At 46.3% G+C, this 22231-nt stretch overlaps 1 protein-coding gene across 6 annotated transcripts in view; it reads left to right on the forward strand.

Moving 5' to 3' along the window:
• The first annotated feature begins 1466 nt into the window (after positions 1 to 1466).
• Positions 1467 to 22231, forward strand: part of FGD5 (FYVE, RhoGEF and PH domain containing 5) — a 95252-nt gene continuing 74487 nt past the window's right edge. For 3 of the 6 annotated variants that reach the window (XR_012788614.1, XM_075574638.1, XM_075574640.1), the window contains exons 1-2: positions 10766 to 11571; positions 14928 to 17814. Coding sequence is in view for 5 of the 6 variants with exons in the window: in XM_075574638.1 (XP_075430753.1) it covers positions 11562 to 11571; positions 14928 to 17814 (2897 nt within the window). In the remaining variant the exon portion in view is untranslated. Of the gene's footprint in view, positions 1640 to 10765; positions 11572 to 14927; positions 17815 to 22231 lie in introns of those variants that run through there. The other 3 variants (XM_075574636.1, XM_075574637.1, XM_075574639.1) reach the window with 2 other exon arrangements.

Here is a 22231-nt window from a genome sequence, read left to right on the forward strand (position 1 = left end):
AGAGGGCCGTTTCCTGTTATGAAGGTCTGAGGGCTACTTTACTCCAATCACACAGCACATGTATGAACAGGAAACAGAGACAATGGCAGGCAGGCACTGCTTGCTCGGCAGATCTGGTGTATGAGGTTCTGAGGCCTGGAGTCCTATCTCCTAAAGCAGCATTTGCTCATACATTTCCAAACAGACTGAATAACTCTTTGCTGGCCGGGGGGGGGGGGGGGCGCAATACTTCACGTTACTTGTGGCAAAAAGTGGGTAATCAATACTCCCATCTATTTTGTCCTAAATTTGATGGGATTGGTGCAGGATTCAGAGGCAAAGACTGACACAGCTCAATCTACCAGGGAGAGAGGCCTAAGGAGCAAGAAGAGGGAGCCAAGCTGGTCAATAGTCTATAGCATATATATTGTGAAATTCTAAGGAACCCCAACCCTCTCTAATAGCGCGTCTGAGATCAGATGCATTGTAAGGAACCCCAACCCTCTCTAATAGCGCGTCTGAGATCAAATGCATTGTAAATTCTTCTGTATCTGGTACAATTTTCAAATGACCTGAAAATTGCAGGGAACCCTTTAGGGACACCTGGGGGAATTCAAAGGCTCCTAGGAACCCCTGCTGAAAAACACCGCTCTATATATACGTCGATATGATGAAACCAGGTGTGTTTGTCTCTGCTTTGTCTATTGGACCTCATGGATAACAAGCAGCATTCTTATTGGCTTCTGGTATCTCATTATTGAGAACCCGTCCGAACTGACAGCTGAAGAGTCAATGTTGGGGCTACCCAAATATATTTTGTATGGGCAACTCGCGTGAAGACCCCATAGGTGTTCCAAGAAGAAGGGGATAAAGAAATGTATGACACATTAACTGATTGACATTCATACATGACCCTAGCCAAAAAATTGTAGTTGAAGGTACATCGAAATGATAGATGGTTGATCCGGAAAAAACCTTATTAAATACCTTGCAGCTATGACGTCTGCTAGGCCCATCCCTGCAGTGACAGGTAGAGCCTGGGAAAAGGTTACCTTCATTTGGTGATTTTACTTGAGAGAACACTTTGTGGCAAACACAGCCACATGGATCCAGATGTAGCATTAAAAAGAATGCAATTACATTTCATCGCACCAGGCCACGCTGCGCTGTCACGGCAGAGGACTCCCACTTCAAAGGCTAACACTTGTCCTATGTTTATGGAGAGATGTTTCTTGACACCCTCACCTCTAGGTGCACATCTTTTCCAGCGACTCAGAGGTTAAACCCTACGCCAATTCCACCCAATCCACTCATTAATTCTTTATTTTCAGCGCTTTGTTATTTTCCGCAACTTGTTAGTAAATGACATATTGATGGTCCCGCTTGTCCCAGGTGGCTGCTGGGATTGGGGAACCAGTTGTTTAGCTGCTAGCCCGTCCCACGTACCTAGAAATGGAATTTTGGAGCCGTGACGTTTATACTGTCGGCATTTCAAATCAATTCCACCCACTTTCAAATCCAGAAATGTAGAGAGAACGTGTGTGTTGGCTCCGGTCTCTCCAATCGTTATCGAGGCTGCAGGTCTGGTAATTACAGATCACTTCAGGTCTCGCAAAGTACAGATAATCCGACTCGTTTCTCATACACTTCCAGCGGACACGTGAGTGAGCGCCTGCGAGTCACACAATAGAAAGCAATCTTGTAGTACCAAACCTTCCCAGTCTGCGGGCAGCAAAACTATACGTATTAGGGTCAGAGGTGTGTGTCCCTGTGTTTTATGAGTGGGTCAGAGGTGTGTGTCCCTGTGTTTTATGAGTGGGTGACAGGTATGTGTCCCTGTGTTTTATGAGTGGGTGACAGGTATGTGTCCCTGTGTTTTATGAGTGGGTGACAGGTATGTGTCCCTGTGTTTTATGAGTGGGTGACAGGTATGTGTCCCTGTGTTTTATGAGTGGGTGACAGGTATGTGTCCCTGTGTTTTATGAGTGGGTGACAGGTATGTGTCCCTGTGTTTTATGAGTGGGTGACAGGTATGTGTCCCTGTGTTTTATGAGTGGGTGACAGGTATGTGTCCCTGTGTTTTATGAGTGGGTGACAGGTATGTGTCCCTGTGTTTTATGAGTGGGTGACAGGTATGTGTCCCTGTGTTTTATGAGTGGGTGAGAGGTATGTGTCCCTGTGTTTTATGAGTGGGTGACAGGTATGTGTCCCTGTGTTTTATGAGTGGGTGAGAGGTATGTGTCCCTGTGTTTTTGGAGTAGGTGACAGGTATGTGTCCCTGTGTTTTATGAGTGGGTGACAGGTATGTGTCCCTGTGTTTTATGAGTGGGTGACAGGTATGTGTCCCTGTGTTTTATGAGTGGGTGACAGGTATGTGTCCCTGTGTTTTATGAGTGGGTGACAGGTATGTGTCCCTGTGTTTTATGAGTGGGTGAGAGGTATGTGTCCCTGTGTTTTATGAGTGGGTGAGAGGTATGTGTCCCTGTGTTTTATGAGTGGGTGACAGGTATGTGTCCCTGTGTTTTATGAGTGGGTGAGAGGTATGTGTCCCTGTGTTTTTGGAGTGGGTGACAGGTATGTGTCCCTGTGTTTTATGAGTGGGTGACAGGTATGTGTCCCTGTGTTTTATGAGTGGGTGACAGGTATGTGTCCCTGTGTTTTATGAGTGGGTGACAGGTATGTGTCCCTGTGTTTTATGAGTGGGTGAGAGGTATGTGTCCCTGTGTTTTTGGAGTGGGTGACAGGTATGTGTCCCTGTGTTTTATGAGTGGGTGACAGGTATGTGTCCCTGTGTTTTATGAGTGGGTGACAGGTATGTGTCCCTGTGTTTTATGAGTGGGTGACAGGTATGTGTCCCTGTGTTTTATGAGTGGGTGAGAGGTATGTGTCCCTGTGTTTTTGAAGTGGGTGACAGGTATGTGTCCCTGTGTTTTATGAGTGGGTGACAGGTATGTGTCCCTGTGTTTTATGAGTGGGTGACAGGTATGTGTCCCTGTGTTTTATGAGAGGGTGAGAGGTATGTGTCCCTGTGTTTTTGGAGTGGGTGACAGGTATGTGTCCCTGTGTTTTATGAGTGGGTGACAGGTATGTGTCCCTGTGTTTTATGAGTGGGTGAGAGGTATGTGTCCCTGTGTTTTATGAATGGGTGAGAGGTATGTGTCCCTGTGTTTTTGGAGTGGGTAATAGGTATGTGTCCCTGATGTCTGTGTATTGGGTGGGGTAAGAGATTTGTGTCCCTGTGTATTAGAAGGGGGTGAGAGGTATGTGTCGCTGTGTTTTAGGAATAGGTGAGAGGTATGTGTCCCGTTATATTTAGATGGGGGTGAGAGGTATGTGTCCCTGATGTCTGTGTATTGGGTGGGGTAAGAGATTTGTGTCCCGTTATATTTAGATGGGGGTGAGAGGTATGTGTCCCTGATGTCTGTGTATTGGGAGGGGGTGAGATGTATATGTCCCTGTGTATTAAGGGAGGTGAGGGGGTTTGTGTCACTGTGGATTAAGAGGGTTGAGGGGTATGTTTCACTGTGTATTACAAGGGAGTGAAAGGTATGTGTCCCTGTGTATTAGGAGGAGATGAGAGGTAAGGTATTTATCTTTGATGTCTGTGTTTTATGAGTGGGTGACAGGTATGTGTCCCTGTGTTTTATGAGTGGGTGACAGGTATGTGTCCCTGTGTTTTATGAGTGGGTGAGAGGTATGTGTCCCTGTGTTTTATGAGTGGGTGAGAGGTATGTGTCCCTGTGTTTTATGAGTGGGTGACAGGTATGTGTCCCTGTGTTTTATGAGTGGGTGAGAGGTATGTGTCCCTGTGTTTTATGAGTGGGTGACAGGTATGTGTCCCTGTGTTTTATGAGTGGGTGACAGGTATGTGTCCCTGTGTTTTATGAGTGGGTGACAGGTATGTGTCCCTGTGTTTTATGAGTGGGTGAGAGGTATGTGTCCCTGTGTTTTTGAAGTGGGTGACAGGTATGTGTCCCTGTGTTTTATGAGTGGGTGACAGGTATGTGTCCCTGTGTTTTATGAGTGGGTGAGAGGTATGTGTCCCTGTGTTTTTGGAGTAGGTGACAGGTATGTGTCCCTGTGTTTTATGAGTGGGTGACAGGTATGTGTCCCTGTGTTTTATGAGTGGGTGACAGGTATGTGTCCCTGTGTTTTATGAGTGGGTGACAGGTATGTGTCCCTGTGTTTTATGAGTGGGTGACAGGTATGTGTCCCTGTGTTTTATGAGTGGGTGAGAGGTATGTGTCCCTGTGTTTTAGGAGTGGGTGACAGGTATGTGTCCCTGTGTTTTATGAGTGGGTGACAGGTATGTGTCCCTGTGTTTTATGAGTGGGTGAGAGGTATGTGTCCCTGTGTTTTATGAATGGGTGAGAGGTATGTGTCCCTGTGTTTTTGGAGTGGGTGAGAGGTATGTGTCCCTGTGTTTTATGAATGGGTGAGAGGTATGTGTCCCTGTGTTTTTGGAGTGGGTAATAGGTATGTGTCCCTGATGTCTGTGTATTGGGTGGGGTAAGAGATTTGTGTCCCTGTGTATTAGAAGGGGGTGAGAGGTATGTGTCGCTGTGTTTTAGGAATAGGTGAGAGGTATGTGTCCCGTTATATTTAGAAGGGGGTGAGAGGTATGTGTCCCTGATGTCTGTGTATTGGGTGGGGTAAGAGATTTGTGTCCCGTTATATTTAGAAGGGGGTGAGAGGTATGTGTCCCCGATGTCTGTGTATTGGGAGGGGGTGAGATGTATATGTCCCTGTGTATTAAGGGAGGTGAGGGGGTTTGTGTCACTGTGGATTAAGAGGGTTGAGGGGTATGTTTCACTGTGTATTACAAGGGAGTGAAAGGTATGTGTCCCTGTGTATTAGGAGGAGATGAGAGGTAAGGTATTTATCTTTGATGTCTGTGTTTTATGAGTGGGTGACAGGTATGTGTCCCTGTGTTTTATGAGTGGGTGACAGGTATGTGTCCCTGTGTTTTATGAGTGGGTGACAGGTATGTGTCCCTGTGTTTTATGAGTGGGTGACAGGTATGTGTCCCTGTGTTTTATGAGTGGGTGACAGGTATGTGTCCCTGTGTTTTATGAGTGGGTGACAGGTATGTGTCCCTGTGTTTTATGAGTGGGTGACAGGTATGTGTCCCTGTGTTTTATGAGTGGGTGAGAGGTATGTGCCCCTGTGTTTTTGGAGTGGGTGAGAGGTATGTGTCCCTGTGTTTTTGGAGTGGGTGACAGGTATGTGTCCCTGTGTTTTATGAGTGGGTGACAGGTATGTGTCCCTGTGTTTTATGAGTGGGTGACAGGTATGTGTCCCTGTGTTTTATGAGTGGGTGAGAGGTATGTGCCCCTGTGTTTTTGGAGTGGGTGAGAGGTATGTGTCCCTGTGTTTTTGGAGTGGGTGACAGGTATGTGTCCCTGTGTTTTATGAGTGGGTGACAGGTATGTGTCCCTGTGTTTTATGAGTGGGTGACAGGTATGTGTCCCTGTGTTTTATGAGTGGGTGACAGGTATGTGTCCCTGTGTTTTATGAGTGGGTGACAGGTATGTGTCCCTGTGTTTTATGAGTGGGTGAGAGGTATGTGTCCCTGTGTTTTATGAGTGGGTGACAGGTATGTGTCCCTGTGTTTTATGAGTGGGTGACAGGTATGTGTCCCTGTGTTTTATGAGTGGGTGACAGGTATGTGTCCCTGTGTTTTATGAGTGGGTGACAGGTATGTGTCCCTGTGTTTTATGAGTGGGTGACAGGTATGTGTCCCTGTGTTTTATGAGTGGGTGAGAGGTATGTGTCCCTGTGTTTTATGAGTGGGTGACAGGTATGTGTCCCTGTGTTTTATGAGTGGGTGACAGGTATGTGTCCCTGTGTTTTATGAGTGGGTGACAGGTATGTGTCCCTGTGTTTTATGAGTGGGTGACAGGTATGTGTCCCTGTGTTTTATGAGTGGGTGAGAGGTATGTGTCCCTGTGTTTTATGAGTGGGTGAGAGGTATGTGTCCCTGTGTTTTATGAGTGGGTGACAGGTATGTGTCCCTGTGTTTTATGAGTGGGTGAGAGGTATGTGTTCCTGTGTTTTTAGAGTGGGTGACAGGTATGTGTCCCTGTGTTTTATGAGTGGGTGACAGGTATGTGTCCCTGTGTTTTATGAGTGGGTGAGAGGTATGTGTCCCTGTGTTTTTGGAGTGGGTGACAGGTATTTGTCCCTGTGTTTTATGAGTGGGTGACAGGTATGTGTCCCTGTGTTTTATGATTGGGTGACAGGTATGTGTCCCTGTGTTTTATGAGTGGGTGAGAGGTATGTGTCCCTGTGTTTTTGAAGTGGGTGACAGGTATGTGTCCCTGTGTTTTATGAGTGGGTGACAGGTATGTGTCCCTGTGTTTAATGAGTGGGTGACAGGTATGTGTCCCTGTGTTTTATGAGTGGGTGAGAGGTATGTGTCCCTGTGTTTTATGAGTGGGTGAGAGGTATGTGTCCCTGTGTTTTATGAGTGGGTGACAGGTATGTGTCCCTGTGTTTTATGAGTGGGTGACAGGTATGTGTCCCTGTGTTTTATGAGTGGGTGAGAGGTATGTGTCCCTGTGTTTTATGAGTGGGTGAGAGGTATGTGTCCCTGTGTTTTATGAGTGGGTGAGAGGTATGTGTCCCTGTGTTTTATGAGTGGGTGAGAGGTATGTGTCCCTGTGTTTTATGAGTGGGTGACAGGTATGTGTCCCTGTGTTTTATGAGTGGGTGACAGGTATGTGTCCCTGTGTTTTATGAGTGGGTGACAGGTATGTGTCCCTGTGTTTTATGAGTGGGTGAGAGGTATGTGTCCCTGTGTTTTATGAGTGGGTGAGAGGTATGTGTCCCTGTGTTTTATGAGTGGGTGAGAGGTATGTGTCCCTGTGTTTTATGAATGGGTGAGAGGTATGTGTCCCTGTGTTTTATGAGTGGGTGAGAGGTATGTGTCCCTGTGTTTTTGGAGTGGGTAATAGGTATGTGTCCCTGATATCTGTGTATTGGGTGGGGTAAGAGATTTGTGTCCCTGTGTATTAGAAGGGGGTGAGAGGTATGTGTCCCTGTGTATTAGAAGGGGGTGAGAGGTATGTGTCGCTGTGTTTTAGGAATAGGTGAGAGGTATGTGTCCCGTTATATTTAGAAGGGGGTGAGAGGTATGTGTCCCTGATGTCTGTGTATTGGGAGGGGGTGAGATGTATATGTCCCTGTGTATTAAGGGAGGTGAGGGGGTTTGTGTCACTGTGGATTAAGAGGGTTGAGGGGTATGTATCACTGTGTATTACAAGGGAGTGAAAGGTATGTGTCCCTGTGTATTAGGAGGAGATGAGAGGTAAGGTATTTATCTTTGATGTCTGTGTATTAGGAGAGAGTGAGAGGTATGTGTCCCAGTATATTAGGCAGGGTGAGAGGTAAGAGTTTCTGTGTATTGGGAGGTGATTAGAGGTATCAGTCCCTGTGTATTAGGAGGGATGAGAGGTATGTCCCTGTCTATTAGGAGGAGGTAAGAGGTATGTGTCATTGTGTATTAAGGGGCTAGAGTTATGTATCTGTGTGTATTAGGAGGTGAGTAGATGTATGTGTACCTGTGTATTATGAGGGGTGAGAGGTATCAGTCCCTGTGTATTATGAGGATATTAGAGGTGTGTCCCTGTGTATTTTGAGGGGTGGGATGTATGTGTTCCTGTGTATTAGGAGGTAATTAGAGGTATGTGTCCCTTTGTATTGGGAGGGGATTAGAGATGTGCCCCTGTGTATTGGGAGGTGTTTAGAGGTGTGTGTCCCTTGGTATTAGGAGGCGATTAGAGGTGTGTTTCCCTGTGTATTGGGAGTGGTGAGAGGTATGCGTCCCTGTGTATTAGGAGGTGATTATTAGAGGTATGTGTCCCTGTGTATTAGGAGGTGATGATTAGAGGTATATGTCCCTGTGTATTGGGAGTGGTGAGAGGTATGTGTCCCTGTGTATTAGCAGGTAACTATTAGAGGTATGTGTCCCTGTGTATTAGGAGGTGATGATTAGAGTTATATGTCCCTGTGTATTGGGAGAGGTGAGAGGTATGTGTCCCTGTGTATTGGGAGAGGTGAGAGGTATGTGTCCCTGTGTATTAGGAGGTAATGATTAGAGGTATGTATCCCTGTGTATTAGGAGGTGATTATTAGAAGTAAGTGTCCCTGTGTATTAGGAGGTGACTATTAGAGGTATGTGTCCCTGTGTATTGGGAGATGAGAGGTTGGGAGGTGAGAGGTATGTGTCCCTGTGTATTAGGAGGTGATGATTAGAGGTATGTGTCCCTGTATATTGGGAGAGGTGATAGGTATGTGTCCCTGTGTATTAGGAGGTGGTGATTAGAGGTATGTGTCCCTGTGTATTAGGAGGTGATGATTAGAGGTATGTGTCCCTGTGTATTAGGAGGTGATGATTAGAGGTATGTGTCAATGTGTATTAGGAGGTGATGATTCGAGGTATGTGTCCCTGTGTATTAGGAGGTGATTAGAGGTATGTGTCCCTGTGTATTAGGGGGTGATGATTAGAGGTATGTGTCCCTGTGTATTGGGAGAGGTGATAGGTATGTGTCCCTGTGTATTAGGAGGTGATGATTAGAGGTATGTGTCCCTGTGTATTGGGAGAGGTGATGCTATATGTCCCTGTGTATTGGGAGTGGTGAGAGGTATGTGTCCCTGTGTATTAGGAGGTGATGATTAGAGGTATGTGTCCCTGTGTATTAGGAGGTGGTGATTAGAGGTATGTGTCCCTGTGTATTAGGAGGTGATGATTAGAGGTATGTGTCCCTGTGTATTAGGAGGTGGTGATTAGAGGTATGTGCCCCTGTGTATTAGGAGGTGATGATTAGAGGTATGTGTCCCTGTGTATTAGGAGGTGATGATTAGAGGTATGTGTCCCTGTGTATTAGGAGGTGATGATTAGAGGTATGTGCCCCTGTGTATTAGGAGGTGATGATTAGCGGTATGTGTCCCTGTGTATTAGGAGGTGGTGATTAGAGGTATGTGCCCCTGTGTATTAGGAGGTGATGATTAGAGGTATGTGTCCCTGTGTATTATGAGGTGATGATTAGAGGTATATGTCCCTGTGTATTAGGAGGTGGTGATTAGAGGTATGTGCCCCTGTGTATTAGGAGGTGATGATTGGAGGTATGTGTCCCTGTGTATTGGGAGAGGTGAGGGGTATGTGTCCCTATGTATTAGGAGGTGGTGATTAGAGGTATGTGCCCCTGTTTTAGGAGGTGATGATTAGAGGTATGTGTCCCTGTGTATTGGGAGAGGTGAGGGGTATGTGTCTCTATGTATTTGGAGGTGATGATTAGAGGTATGTGTCCCTGTGTATTGAGAGATGTGAGGGGTATGTGTCCCTGTGTATCAGGAGAGGTGAGGGGTATGTGTCCCTGTGTATTGGGAGAGGTGAGGGGTATGTGTCTCTATGTATTAGGAGGTGATGATTAGAGGTATGTGTCCCTGTGTATTGGGAGAGGTGAGGGGTATGTGTCCCTGTGTATTGGGAGAGGTGAGGGGTATGTGCCCCTGTGTATTAGGAGGTGATGATTAGAGGTATGTGTCCCTGTGTATTGGGAGAGGTGAGAGGTATGTGTCCCTGTGTATTAGGAGGTGATGATTACCGGTATGTGTCCCTGTGTATTGGGAGAGGTGAGAGGTATGTGTCCCTGTGTATTAGGAGGTGATGATTAGAGGTATGTGTCCCTGTGTATTGGGAGAGGTGGGGGGTATGTGTCCCTGTGTATTGGGAGAGGTGAGAGGTATGTGTCCCTGTGTATTGGGAGAGGTGAGGGGTATGTGCCCCTGTGTATTAGGAGGTGATGATTAGAGGTATGTGTCCCTGTGTATTGGGAGAGGTGAGAGGTATGTGTCCCTGTGTATTAGGAGGTGATGATTAGAGGTATGTGTCCCTGTGTATTGGGAGAGGTGAGAGGTATGTGTCCCTGTGTATTAGGAGGTGATGATTACCGGTATTTGTCCCTGTGTATTGGGAGAGGTGAGAGGTATGTGTCCCTGTGTATTAGGAGGTGATGATTAGAGGTATGTGTCCCTGTGTATTGGGAGAGGTGGGGGGTATGTGTCCCTGTGTATTGGGAGAGGTGAGAGGTATGTGTCCCTGTGTATTGGGAGAGGGGAGGGGTATGTGTCCCTGTGTATTAGGAGGTGATGATTAGAGGTATGTGTCCCTGTGTATTGGGAGAGGTGAGAGGTATGTGTCCCTGTGTATTGGGAGAGGTGAGGGGTATGTGTCCCTGTGTATTAGGAGGTGATGATTAGAGGTATGTGTCCCTGTGTATTAGGATGTGATGATTAGAGGTATGTGTCAATGTGTATTAGGAGGTGATGATTAGAGGTATGTGTCCCTGTGTATTGGGAGAGGTGATAGGTATGTGTCCCTGTGTATTAGGAGGTGATGATTACCGGTATGTGTCCCTGTGTATTGGGAGAGGTGAGGGGTATGTGTCCCTGTGTATTAGGCGGTGATGATTACCGGTATGTGTCCCTGTGTATTGGGAGAGGTGAGGGGTATGTGTCCCTGTGTATTGGGAGAGGTGAGGGGTATCTGTCCCTGTGTATTGGGAGAGGTGAGGGGTATGTGTCCCTGTGTATTGGGAGAGGTGAGGGGTATGTGTCCCTGTGTATTGGGAGAGGTGAGGGGTATGTGTCCCTGTGTATTAGGAGGTGATGATTAGGGTATATGCAGGACCTGCTCACAATACTTGCTTGAACACATGCTTTCCCAGGCACGCCGCGCTGCTTGGATCTCTGTCCCTTTAAATCTCCGTCCCCTTTGCCTGGGTCCCTGGCTGAGCTTTTCCTCTGCAGGAAGGGAAGGGAAATCCTGATCCCGGAGCTGTGACAAGTGAGCAGCAATCACAAGGAGCAGCAGCTGCAGCAGCGCCGGGACCCCAGCACAGGGCAGCACATCCCTGCCAGCTGCCACTCACCTGTCACTGTGCCCCTCTGCCCCCTCCTCACCTGTCCTGGGGACATCACCTCTCCCTGCGACCCCTGACACCCCTCCTCACCTGTCCTGGGGACATCACCTCTCCCTGCGACCCCTGACACCCCTCCTCACCTGTCCTGGGGACATCACCTCTCCCTGCGCCCCCTGACACCCCTCCTCACCTGTCCCGGGACATCGCCTCTCCCTGCGGCCCCTGACACCCCTCCTCACCTGTCCGGGGGACATCACCTCTCCCTGCGGCCCCTGACACCCCTCCCCACCTGTCCCGGGACATCACCTCTCCCTGTGGCCCTGACACTCCTCCTCACCTGTCCCGGGACATCACCTCTCCCTGTGGCCCCTGACACCCCTCCTCACCTGTCCGGGGGACATCACCTCTCCCTGTGGCCCCTCTGCCCCCTCCTCACCTGTCTGGGGGACATCACCTCTACCTGTGCCCCTGACACCCCTCCCCTGTCCGGGGGACATTGCCTCTCCATGTGCCCCTGACACCCCTCCCCTGTCCGGGGGACATCACCTCTCTCTGTGCTCCCCTGCCCCCCTCCCCTGTCCGGAGGACATCACCTCTCCCTGTGCCCCTGACACCTTGACAATGGTCTGAACATCAAACGTCCCCATTCCCTGGAAGATGAGCACAGGTATGTACCGGGGTTAGTGACGCGGTGTCCTGCATCCCAGATAATAACCTGATTTCTGGGATTATTTCTGCTCTCAACCCCCCTGTCTGCTGATATTCTCACTGACTATTATTATACCACTTAGATTGTAAGCTCTTTGTCCCAGTGGTTGTCTGCATTCCATCTTTATTACTAGTAAACTCTTTAGGGCATTAGAGTTTTCTCATATGGCTTTTGGTTTATATGTGCATATTGTGTTATTTACAGATTGTTAGCCAGCTATCGGAATGAGCAGCTCTTGGCTGCAAACTCATACTGCAAAAAACACCAGCTGCAAAATACCTCTGAATGTGATCTCTGTACTCTATACATTGCGGGGGGAGGGGGGCTGATCTATACATTGGGGGTATGCGCCTCTCATCCTTGGGGTTACTGTTTCCCAAATCACTTCTCTAGCATTTTACATACAAAGTAACAATTTCTTTTATTTCAGAATTTAAACCTGATTATTATTTTTTTAATTGTATACTGATGTTAGAAACACAGAGTAACTTACGTGTCCTTATCATGGGGTATCTGGGGACTGGTCTTTTGGGGGGGGGGCGGGTCTTCTTCTTGTAAAGGGCTATTGGGACAGACTTGCCTTCGCTTTCTTTCCAAGCCCATTAATAGGGTTTATAGGATATCACAATAGTCCCAGTAGGCTGGGTTTACTTTTATTTCTGTTATAGGGGGTTATAAAGCAATAAGGCACTCATGGATGGAGTCACCGTGACTTTGAAATAGATTTACACGATATGTATGGCATACACCTAGCAGATCTCCCTTTCGGAACCACTAAAGTATCATTAGTACACATAGGGAATCAATGCTTAATTACCCAGGTGCAATGGTTCATATTCAGCCATTAAACCCAATTTATCCAGGGGGCAGAGTGTACGGAGGGTCAACGACCAGCAGGGGGCAGCAGTATAATTATGATGATTTCACCCTTCCCATCCTGGGGACAAGCAGTTTCTCTCTAAATGTATCCCTGAGATTAGGGAGTGAACAAAAGTATCAGGATGTGGCTCACAAATCCATTTCTTCCTTCCTGCGATTTGTAACCGTTTCTGGACTCTTTAACCCATCGGCTGCTGGAGAGGCCTGAATGGCATTGTCATTTTAAATCCCCTCGGTGCTGGAAGTGGTTAACGCAACAAGGCACCCAATAGGTGGGATGTGGTCTGTGGTAATATTGCAGAAACTCACCTTCCACTGGCTCTAGTTATAAGAAAAGTAAGCACTTGGATTTCCAAGGGGATCACAGTTACTGATTTACGTTGATCAGAACTTGTTAGAAATAAGTTGATCAGAACTTGTTAGAAATAAAATAATATACAGTAATATTCAGTATTATACTGTAATATTCAGTATTATACACTAATATGCAGAACTATATAGTACTATACACTAATATACAGTATTACACCCTCGTAGTCAGTATTATACAGTAATATTCAGTATTATACATGTATACAGTATTATACACTAATATGCAGAACTATATAGTACTAAACACTAATATACAGTATTACACCCTCGTAGTCAGTATTATACAGTAATATTCAGTATTATACATGTATACAGTATTATACACTAATATGCAGAACTATATAGTACTAAACACTAATATACAGTATTACACCCTCGTAGTCAGTATTATATAGTAATATTCAGTATTATTCATGTATACAGTATTATACACTAATATGCAGAACTATATAGTACTATACACTAATATACAGTATTAAACCCTCACAGTCAGTATTATACAGTAATAATAGATGCAGTATTACACACCCATCCCCTTGGCAGCACTGGCCTGTGGTGCTGGGTCCATATAACCTTAAAAGTGTCTAGGATTAAAGTGTAAGCTCTTCCGGCACGGATTTATTGTGCCTGTAAGTCCTGCGTGCGGTGCCGTGCCCCGTAAGCTATTGTCACAAAATGACAATAAAAGTGTATTAGAAGAATAAATGTCTAAAATAACAACATTAACGCCTCTGCTGCTAGAAGTATCAGCAACGAGTTTCTGTGGAATGTATTGCTGACACATCTGGCAGTGGCGACTAAGGAGTTAATTCTTACATGGGTGCCTTATTGCTATGGCAGTGCTATAGTGTTGGTGAAGAGTTTAAAAGAGATTCTGTATTTCTTTTTTTCCAATGAGTGTCTGCCTGTATTTTTAAGGCCAGCAGCAACTTTGCATCAGACATCAAACAGCTATCAATGCAGAAAAGCAGAGATTTATTTTTAATTGCTGACAGATTAGGGTCGCTCAGTTACATTTCTTCCTAAAGTGCTGCAAAGCCGGGGTCCCCAAGCAAGCCCTGGATTTAGGATATCCTTGTGTCTGTCCCAGACACTTTGCAATTCCTTTGCTGTATTTTCATCCTCCGCTGGGTGGCTGTTCCATGCATCGGATACTCTTTCAGTGACCAACGACATCCTCAGGTTTCTCTGAGCTTCCTGCCCATCAGCTGTAGAGTATGTCCTCTTATTCTAGCACACCCCTTTATTTGGAAAATGCTTACAACATGCACCCCAACACCTTAATTTCTTTACACGTTTCTAATATATGTTTTAGATTGTAAATTGAATTTATCAGGTAGGGATCTTGTTGGAATAAAACCCATTGATTCTCCTGGTTATCTCACACTCTTGCTTCACAAACTCATTGGTTTTTGCCTTGAATTGCTGTGTTACTCATCTCCAGAACAGGACAGAGAGGCGTCATACAGTCCAGTCATACAGTCCATGGTGACGACCTTCTTACTACTGCAATGTACAATGTGACAATGTCATAGCATGTTATTATTAACAGGAAGTGACCTCAGTCTGAGATTATTTATTGTCCTGCACAACTTCCTGCAAACAATTAGACTGCAGAGCCCTGGTGTTTAGTAGGAAACAAAATCATATACCCCAGGGGTACAGGAAGGGGGCATTTCACTTAAGACTAACCCCAAACCTTAGCAGAGATATTGAAACAGCTCTTCACTTAAAGGGTAGTGGATAGATGGAGCAGCTTCCCAAAAAGATTCATTAGGGTAAAAACAAAACCTGTACAAGACAAACACGAGGAGACCATTAACCCTTTGGATGGCAGGAGAGCTGCATCAATTGAGGGGTTAATACAAAAAAAGAAAGCCATGCCATAAGTAATTCCCAGGACATCTATGGGTTCTTGTCTGTCTCAAAGTTCTATGTACAGGTTGTATTTGTGCGTTAGAAACAGAATGCACGGTATTCCTGTTCCTATTGGTTCTCGGTTGTACTCGTTGTGAAAGTAGACCGGTAATGTGCTAAGACAACTATTTTTTTCTGTTTTCCAGAAGTCACCAAACCTGCCCTAGCACCGAAGCCACAAGGTCTCGAGCATTTCACTTCAGTGTCTGGTCCCAAGTATCCTTCACCTCTGCTCTCAAGAGCTGTCCTTCTCCATCAGACAAACTCTATGTCCAGGGGCCCGAAACCTCCCATTGCCCCCAAGCCTGTGCTGTCACCGGCTGCAGAGAGAAGGTCCATAGAGAATGCCAATAATTCCCTGAACAAGTGCACAAATGGCGAGGTGGTGGGTTCCGTGGAGGAGATTTATGATACTGATCACTATAGTCTAGACTGTTCTGAATCAGAAGTTCTAGATGTACCATATGAGGAGTATATTGTGGTTCCAGACTGTCAGCTGACAGATGACGAGAGCGGTGAATTTGAATGTGAAAACAGCACCTGTTTTGAGGTGTCTGGTGAAACCTGGGGCACCCCTCCAGGGGAAGGTGACATTAACCATAGCAGGAGCTGCAGTTCTCCAGTGGCAGGTGAGGAAGACAGTGGGCTCATAGAGAGTGTCCCATCAAGAGATGCTGAATCTGGAGAATCCACTGAGATGGAAGATAGTGATAACACAGATGCCCTCAGCTTGAGATCCTCATCCACCGCTGAAGCAGACAGCTTGGTGACTCATTCTGGATGTGAAATGCTGCCGTTTAAAAATGACTTAGGAGATATGGAGGACTTTTTACCCTTGGACAGCAATGAGTGTAATATTGGAAATGAAGAAAGGGAAAGAGACCTAAAGATCATGGGATGCAGAGATGTTATTTTGACACATTGTTTGGATAACCTACCAGTTGCTGATGAAACTAGCTATGAAGAAGACAACTGTGATCATAGCTTGGGGGAGGCTCCATGCGATGACGCTACTGAGCAGAGCTGCAATGCCACCGATGAATCTGCACTGACATTACAGGTTAAGCTGGTAGATGATGATTCACTGGAGGAGTCTTTAGTCTCTGATGTCCCCCCAAGTGATGAAGTAATAGAAGTTGAGAAGGATTTAGCTTCCGAATGCCTGGATCATTTGGACGAACTTATTGAGGACTCCACTAGTCCTGTTAAAGTTGAGAATGAAAAACAAGTCTCATTTACCTCAGATTCCAATAATGATTGTGACGAGGAGCAAGAAAAAAATATGGACAGTGAAACAAACAAGGAAGATACGTCAGAGACCAATCCCGAGGTGGGAGAAGACTCTGAAGAGAGAGGAGAAGAGGTGATGGAGGAAGACAATATAGATAATAGTTGCCAAATTATTCCGTATGAAAATGAGGATAACGAAGATGTAGATGAGTCCTTAGAAGGAACACTGGACTTGAGAAATGATGTGGCTGAGAACCTCCTTTCAGAGTCCCTGACCCAGGCTGAGAGTGACCAGACAGACGATGTAAAATGTGTTTCTGAAAAGGAGCATGATAACAAAGAGCTGGAATCCAATGACACGCAACAGTCAGCAGAGGTCATCAATGCAGATGGAGAAAGAAGTTACACACATAATGAAGATCCATCTGCTTGTACTCGGGGTGATGTAATGGAAGGGGAGGAAGATGACACTGCAGAAATGTCACCTGAAAGTGCGGTCAAGGAGCAAACTGGGGACCCTGCTGAAAACGCACCAATGAACAAAGTAATTATTGTGGCCGAGGAGGAGGATGACAGCAACCCCTATGTGTTGGAGGACAGTGTACAGTCTAGAAGCAGGAAACTGATCTGTGCAGAGGATCCTTGTCCGACAAGGACAGAGGAGGACACCTTGAGACCCCACTGCATGATGGAGGAATGCGACTATGAAGGGGAGAACCATTTGCTCTGCATTGATAGGAAAAACATTGTGACCAGGGCGAGATCCTATTCCGGGAAAATTCCCGGAAACGTTCCTGAGACTGTACCGGAGGAAACTGGAGCAGAGGCCGACTCTCAACCCTCAACCAACGAATCTCTGATGAAAACCATGTGCAATAACCCTGAGGTCAAGCAAGCTGACTCTGGCAGAGCACTGCCTAGAAAGCCCAGTCGTTTCATTTTGTACCCTCGGTCCTACTCAGTGGAAGGCAGGGATAACACAGCCTCAGTTTATAGGGAATCAGACGAACTCAATTTCTCCTCTCCCTATGTCATTAGCTCCTCTGGGAGCTTTTCTCAGAGAAACCACCACTCATCCAGTGGGGTGTCTACGCCCTCCTCTCTTGTAGACATTCCTCCACCCTTTGAGCTCGCCAGCATCACAAAAAAGCCGATTACCAAGAGCTCCCCCTCGCTCTTGATTGAGAATGAGTCCTCAGAGAAATGCTTCAAGAAGAAGAAGTCATCCTTCAAGCGGTTCCTAACGCTGAAGTTCAAGAAGAAAACGGAAAACAAGGTTCACGTTGATGTCAACGTGTCCTCCTCCAGGTCCTCTTCGGAGTCGAGCTATCACGGAGCATCCAGGCTCCTGGACCTGGACAGAAGGAGCCTGGGGAACTCTCCTCAGCTGCAGGGCCGTTATATAAAGCACTGTATTCCAGATTCCCCCTCCGCTATTCTCTTCTACAAGGACATGAAGAGAAAGGGGGCATCCAAAGCCTTCAGCAGAAGCGTGGCCCGAGTCGAGTCTTTTGAGGAGCGCTCAAGGCCTCTATTTATGCCGATGCCCTTAACCAAACCCAGGTCCATCTCTTTCCCCAATGCGGACACCTCTGATTATGAGAATATCCCGGCTTTGAGCTCTGATTATGAAAATGTACAAATTCCCCCACGGAGACCCACCAGGGCTGGGACCTTCACAGAGTTTTTTGAAGACCCAAGCAGGGCATTGTCCTCGGCGAATGAGAATGATGGATATGTGGACATGAGCAGCTTTAATACCTTTGAGATCAAGCAGCAAACACCAGGCCAGGATGCAGAAAGGTACTGTAAACTATTATGTAAGACTTGTTAACCTTCACAGAGCAGATGGGCCATTCTCTTGTTGATTTCCTAGGTAGAGATGATGTGTTGCATCCAAAGAAACGTGCTGGGGGAATGAAGCATAGACTGAAACTGGTAGCAAAAATGCTAATATGTTACAACATTGAGATACTATGTGACAAAGAACAGCTACATGAAGCCAGCAAGATCAGACTTTTGACCCATTCACTGCCAGAGGGCCAGCACTGGGATTGGTGGTCCCTCTGGCAGTGAAAAGGTTTTAAAAACATACTAGGTGTAATCCCAAGGTTTTTAACCCCTTTCCTACTGGAACTCGAGCCAATGCAGATTTTGGGTATAACCAGTAAATCAACAGCCAAGACTGCACACAGTTTGCAAATAAATGGAGTGTTAGATTGATGTGCCAGAACATGGCCTGGCTACGGGATCCCCAGGAAAAGTACTGAAAAGCAAAGGGGTCAGATATGCAAAAATCTTTACTTGTGTTTGCTTTTGTACAAAAATAAAATGTGGCAGATGTGACATCTGCTTATGTAATGATAATATGGGAGGCAGGACCCCAGCGGACTGCACATCAGAACAAGAGTCTGCATTTATTAAGTGAAGGAATGGGCCTTCAGCCTTTGTTCTAGTGGGAATCACACCAACTTCCCCTCCTACTTCTACGCTACTCTGCTCACCTGTTTCTATCCTGTAGTGGCTATAGATCATTACGTGGCAGAAAGAGCTCACAACTCTAATTTGTAAATCATATAATGCTGGAAATAGTCGTGAACCAGTAAGATCTCATTACTCTGATAAATAATTTAGGCCAAGGTTTTGTAAAACTTCAAGTGCACCTCTTCCCCCGTAACGGACATGTCCAAGTACAATATATAACTGGCTTCTGTAAGGTATGAACAGTAATAGCTAACAGTGGCAGGAAAGTACAAGAGGGTAACGCTAGATAGAATACAGATCTCAGCTCTGTACTGTGACTGGGGGTAGCCAGAGATTAATGTGCTCAACTGTTGTGACCTGTGAATTTAAATATCTTCCCACACAATAAATGTTAAAACGCTACATGACTCAACTCACCCTCACAGTGAGGGCGTCTCCTTTGTTTTTTTTATCCCAGGTTTCCCCTTACACACCCACACACCCACACACCCACACACCTCCACATAATTTGTCCTGTCCACTTTGTGACACCCTATTAAAAGACATGGGACATCCTCTTACAGACATCAGGGTGTTTATCTAGGGTAGGCGATGGGGCATATCTCATCATCTTAATTGTTGGCAATGTATAAGCAGTGTATCTTTCCCAGTACAGTACTGTGTTCCAGACAAACATAGGAATGAGATGTACACAGTACATGTGTGGCTGGGCCAAACCCCACGCTAACACCCCCTAACATCCACTCCCCTAAACCTTAATGGGACCAGCTCTGCGGCAGGACCATACTCCACCCTGAAGCAAACTCCACCCCACAGTGAGCAGCCACTCTAGCTTTTTTGTTTAAATATTGCCCCTTATTCCCTCTAGAGTGTAAGCTCTCAGGATGTGGGTTCTCGTTACCGTCTGTATCTGTTTGCGCTCGTCTGGCCTTATTTGCATGTCATTCTGTTTATGTCATTGATGTCTCTCTGTACCCCCGTTGTACTACGCAGCGGAATAAGTTGGCGCTTTACAAATAAAACGATGATAATAATGTGTGCATTTTTATGAAAAAATATTTGACAAAAATAAGCGAATATTCTGAATTATTTTCATAACGCCAGCTCGTGAAGCGCCTTGTTGCTTGATAGCTTCAGAGTTCTGGCAGATGACCATATATTAACAATACATATAAAATTAACTTCTTCAGTGCTGGAGAAACTGTGTTCTGCTTGCAATTGGTGGAATTGGTTGCCTTTTAGTTAGCCGCAGGGGATGCTGGGAGTTGTAGTTCTGCTCTTGGTATATTACTCCTTATACTAATATGGGAGGAGCGAAGAATTTGTTTTCCTTGATCTAATACTGTCATGCTGAATGTCGGACCACAAGTCCCGGGAATCCTTAATATCTCTGATTGTTGATTGGCTTACTCCAAACTTCCACTCACCTACAAAAAGAGTTTCATGGGCACTAGGTGGGCTGACCTGGGGTTTTGAAAGTTTTGGGATCGAACGGGTTAGCAGAGGTGTGACAACGACATGGGCACAACTGTATCTACGTATGTGAATCTCTGTCTCTGCATTTCATGGCAATTGGTTTTGTCTGGTGGGGTTCATCCAGCTTTTTGACTGGACCCTAACATTATGAATGTTTCATTGATCTGTCCCAATATAGAAGCCTTGAGAGGGTACATAATAAAATAAGTACAATATAGGAACTTCAGCAAGTCTATGCACTCCCCGTGAAAGTGAGAATCCCAGGGAACAGCCAATCCGAAGTGTCAGAAAACCCGGAGATTGAGGGCATCCACTCTAAGGGGCAGGGGAGCATTGGGGGTGAAAATGGCTATTGCCCCCCCCCCCCCCCCTGGAGTCCCAAATGCACGTCCTCTATCGCTACCTATTACTGGACCTCACTAAAGTTAAAATAGAATTCTGAATTATATTGCTGGTGCCTTAATCCACATACATATCACAGAACACACAACACAGTCCTCTTTTAAGCAAATGGTCATTTGTGTGCTTGCTCAAAGTATTGTGACATTGGTTTTCTCCGGAAGGCAGGAGACAACCTTGGCTGTCAGGATGTTCAGTATCATAAATGTCAAGGTCCAAAGTAATGACTTCAAAATGTGAGGCTCTGCCCCGGCCAGGGCCGGCTGGGAGTAATGTGGGACCTTGTGCACGCCGTGTCCACAGGGCCTCACCTCCTCCAGGGCCATGCCGACGTCATGTGATGGCGTCACATGATGCGCAGGGCCTCCTGCTCGCCTTCGTGTCATGTGACCATGTCATGTGACGTCACGTGGCAGCAGGAGGTGCCGGCGCTTCCAGAGGCCCCGGGCTCCGGCCCAACTCCGGTAATCACAGTTTAAATGGTTAATTTAACCACCACCACCACATTTACACTCTGATTACGGAAGCTGGGCCGGGGAAGACTGCAGGAGCAGTCGCACCAATGGCGCCACAATCCAGCCAGCCCTGCGTCCTATTCAATTTCATGATACGTTGTTAACAATGTATCCTGTTCCATTCAGTTGAATGGAAGTAACTGCGCGTTAACAAGCTTCTCACAAGGCTGGATAGGACCTTATGAGAGTGGTGATGATTATAAGGAGGGAGACGGATTCCCAATAAGTAGAACTCACTGAACAGGAGGCAGCCTTCTAATCTCATCATTCATAATGTCAGAGGTTCAGGATTGTCACTGTCTGTCATTAATACATTTAGGTGTCCAGTATTGGACCGGACTGTCCTGTATTTGCACTCTGTCCAGTTATAAAAGAGAGGTAATACTTGACATGTGTGTGTCTGGTATTACCTCTCTGGACATAGTGACCTGACCGGCTTGGGGGGCCGCAGGATTTCCCAGAGCAGGGAGAGAGCAGGGCTGTTGCTAAGGGGCAGCTTCGTCCATCCTGATTGGCTGCATTACCCAGCAGCAGCCAATCAGGAGGCGGTGTCAGGAGCCTTGGGGGTGGGGCCAGGAAGAGGAGGAAACAGCATGGAGTGGTAAGAGGTGTGTGGCAGGGGGGGGGGGGGGAGGTGTGTGGCAGGGGGGGGGGGAGGGGTTGTGTGTATCTCGACCACGTTGCACCTTTCACCATTGTGTCCAGTATTTTTGGAGAAGCCACCTGGCCACCCTAGCAACATTGATGCTACTCATGAGATTTCTCACGAGCCTGACTCCGTTTCCCGCAGTTCCTGTTCTCACACGAGACCCCCCCCCCCCACATCACTTTTTTTTTTTGCTTCAAATGAAAAACTACTTTTAAACATTTTGTCATTCCGAGCCCTGGAGCAAATTTGTCGTTTAAAAAAAAAAAAAAACCCGGCCCATTTTGCCAACGCTTTGAATAGCAAATTCCAAGCAATCTACATCTTAAACTCAGCGATTTTAGTTAAAAATAGCTGTTCTGGACAAGCGCCCGTCAATAATGGTATTAAAACAAAGCCATTCTGGGAGAATAGCAGCTGCAGGGCTACTGCTAAAACCCAACGTACAACCGTTCCCTTTCATTTAAACAAGTTATTTAATTGCAGCTTAATTACATTTCCTGCCACTTGTGCTTTTTCTCATACAGAAGGAATGTGCGTTACACTTAGAGGGAGACAGCGCCGCGTGTCTAACACAACCACAATGGTGTTTATGGTATTAAAAAGGGAAGGTCCAATGAGTCAGAACCTGCTGTTTCCGACCCACCCACCCCAAAAAAAAAACAACAATACAAAATGTTCAGCATGGGTGTCGTAGTTG

The sequence above is a fragment of the Ascaphus truei genome, chromosome 17 (genome assembly GCF_040206685.1).
Source record: "Ascaphus truei isolate aAscTru1 chromosome 17, aAscTru1.hap1, whole genome shotgun sequence".
Taxonomy (NCBI): domain Eukaryota; kingdom Metazoa; phylum Chordata; class Amphibia; order Anura; family Ascaphidae; genus Ascaphus; species Ascaphus truei.